General features: G+C 52.9%; 1 protein-coding gene across 1 annotated transcript; it reads left to right on the top strand.

Annotated features, from left to right (window-relative positions):
• The first annotated feature begins 914 nt into the window (after positions 1 to 914).
• Positions 915 to 2,335, top strand: LOC124682428 (chaperone protein DnaJ-like). Its single transcript, XM_047217114.1, has 5 exons — positions 915 to 1,076; positions 1,169 to 1,268; positions 1,450 to 1,517; positions 1,644 to 1,697; positions 1,796 to 2,335. Exons 1-5 carry the CDS (start codon positions 966 to 968, stop codon positions 1,958 to 1,960), a joined length of 498 nt encoding a protein of 165 aa, XP_047073070.1. The 5' UTR covers positions 915 to 965; the 3' UTR covers positions 1,961 to 2,335.
• The last annotated feature ends 394 nt before the right edge of the window (positions 2,336 to 2,729 follow it).

The raw sequence follows: 2,729 nt of genomic DNA, 5'->3' as shown, positions 1-2,729 counted from the left end.
AAAAATGCTTTGGGCCGTTGGATCTACCCCGGACCTAAACGGACAAAGAAAAATTTATGTCCGTAACTCGAACCAAACGAACTAAACGGATATTCTTATTTTTTGTTTTGTAATCTGAAATATGTCGAGCCGCTGGGGCGCCTGAACTAGCGTCCACATTGCAATACGTTGAGCTAGGTTATCCTTTGTTTGAATAGACCACATGCGATTAGATTATCTACCAAAGGTCGGCGTACCACTTGATCGTCTACATCCATTGTCAGGGAGCTAGAGTCGGTCGTGAAATGGTAACACGGATAGACAACAGGGAACAGCCATGCCGAAGTCGGTTGCCATACACACACAGACAGACTGACAGCATACGTATTGTATGTTCAGTGAACCTGCCTGTTTTCATACGAAGTGTACACTGCACCTTGGGACTCCATGGCCACTAGCACAGCCACCCTCGTTGACCCCTACTGCCCCAAACACCAAGGAAACCTTTCTTTCCACAAAAGGGCCAACTCCATGTTCCCATAATAGGACGGGGTCACACTCACCTGAATGACCGAGCTGCACTGCGGCCAGTGGCGTATCACTCGCGCGCAGGTGTCCGGTTACTAGAACCTCTCGATTCTCCTCGACAGCAACCGAACCACAGCCACACACACACAGCACAGCTCTGTGGCCACATGCTGACGCAGCGATGCCGATGCCGACGCCGATGCGCGCGACGCCACACACCGGCCCGAAATATCGCGGAGGGTCACTGCAGCTGCACAGCAGCAACTTGCCGTGGCCGGTCATGTTGGCCTCCCCGGCTACTGGTGCAAGTGAGGCGAACTGTCAAATGCATTCCCCCCGCCGTCGGTCGGCGGCCTATAAGTAGGCGGCGATGCACCGCGGCAGACCACAGCACGAGACCCACACCCAACCCAACAGAAGCGAGCAGAGCTCAGCTCACTCGTTGGCTGCTGGTTGCGATGGCCGGCTGCGGAGGGAAGAACGGCGCCGGTAGCCTGTACGCCGCGCTCGGCGTCTCCAGCGACTGCTCCGACGCCGAGCTGCGCAGCGCCTACCGGAAGCTCGCCATGGTCCGTGCTTTTCTGCTCTGCTCTGCATTTCTAGGTTCCTCTACACTGTTTCTTGGCTTCCGGCGCGCGCGCTCACTGCTTTTCGTGGGCAGAAATGGCACCCGGACAAGTGCGCCGCCGCGGGTAGCTCCGGCTCCGGGGCCGTGGAGGCCGCCAAGGCAAGGTTCCAGAAGATCCAGGGAGCCTACGCAGGTACACTCTTCGTGTTCCTCTGTTTCTCTATTTGACAGAGTTGAGCCTTGCGTTTAATTGGGACAATGGAATACACCCTAAAAAAATGGAATACACACGGTAGAATAATGCTCTGCAAACGTGTGTTGTCTGTACATTTTACCTACGCATAGACAGTGACGTGATTTGAACTGACACGCAGTTCTCTCGGACCCCAACAAGCGGATCCTCTACGACGTCGGAGCCTACGACAGCGACGGCGACGATGACGTACGTCCCTGTCTGTATTTCCTCCAGCAAAATTTCCATGTATAGGCGTCACTAGCTCGACGCACGACGACGTTGTTGATGGCCTACCTCTTCGCTGACAGCCATGGAAATTAAATCTGCTTGCAGGGTGCAGGAGACATACTGGGAGACATTTTGGAGGCGATGAACAAGACCCCACACGTAAGTGAGAGCTAGCTGGTCGTTTTCACCTAGCACGGTTTTATCGCTGTTTGGTGAACCGACGATGCGAGTTCGTGCTGATTGTTTCTGCGATGCAGGAGAAGGGCGAGGGCGAGAGCTTGGAGGATCTGCAGATGCAGTTCGAGGAGCTTTTCCTCAGACCGGACGCCTATGCGCGGGGATCGTCGTCGTCATCGCCTTCCTTCCGCTCCGGGGTAGATGAGGCCGGCAAAACGTCCAAGACAAGGGGTGGAAGGAAGTAGACAGGCCGCCATGGACGTACGTACGTCCGTCCTACCTGGAGAAGATAAAATGCAAGACGTCGCCAATTCATCCGTCGGAATTTCAGAACGTGTGCCTACACTCTCGCATGTGCACGACCGGTGCCATGACCCACGAGCCCAGATACTATTAGTTAAAGTTGGCGAGACCTAGAACTGTTTCGGTAAGCCATGACGTGCAAATATTCCACGGGAGAACCTAAAAAACGAAGCTGTCCTCATGCTCCAGAAGCTATAATTCAGAGCTGAATGTTCACCTAGTAGCATAGCCTAGTTTTGAATTGTTAGCATAGCCTAGTCACTAAGAATTAAGCGCCATCCACTCAACGCATGCAACTTACCATCTTGCGATTTGTACTTTGCCTCTTATGAATAAAATCGTCTGATCTGTCCAAAAGAAAAAAAAAAACGCAGCCACTCACATTAACCCGCTCACTTTTACTTAGAACGATGTTCTTCTTTTGAAAGAAAGGAAAAAAGAAGATTTGCCTTAATTCATTGAATAAGGGGAAGTAAAGTTTTACAAAGTTTTAAGAGCATCTCTCTAGCAGATCCCGTAAACTCATGGCACCGGCAAAATACCCGCTCGATTTCAGTTTCCATAATCATCGCAGACCCTGCACTACGGGAGAGCACAGATGTGCCGACGGCCGTCGTGTGTGCCGACGGCCAAATATCGGGGCCGTCGGCACAGAAGCATCCGGACCGCGGCGACAAAGATGACCGTCGGCACAAGCCGGTTGTGCCGACG

Source organism: Lolium rigidum, chromosome 1 (assembly GCF_022539505.1).
Source record: "Lolium rigidum isolate FL_2022 chromosome 1, APGP_CSIRO_Lrig_0.1, whole genome shotgun sequence".
In the NCBI taxonomy this organism is placed as follows: domain Eukaryota; kingdom Viridiplantae; phylum Streptophyta; class Magnoliopsida; order Poales; family Poaceae; genus Lolium; species Lolium rigidum.
The sequence above is the reverse complement of the archived record's forward strand: the minus strand, read 5'-3'. Positions and strand labels throughout refer to the sequence as shown.

What these genes read in the sequence shown, in the direction of transcription:
- LOC124682428 (XM_047217114.1), top strand. Translation starts at nt 966, where the DNA reads ATGGCCGGCTGCGGAGGGAAGAACGGCGCCGGTAGCCTGTACGCCGCG. An exon ending in CCTACCGGAAGCTCGCCATG is followed by an intron (nt 1,077 to 1,168) that starts GTCCGTGCTTTT and finishes TTTCGTGGGCAG; the next exon opens with AAATGGCACCCGGACAAGTG. An exon ending in ACAGCGACGGCGACGATGAC is followed by an intron (nt 1,518 to 1,643) that starts GTACGTCCCTGT and finishes ATCTGCTTGCAG; the next exon opens with GGTGCAGGAGACATACTGGG.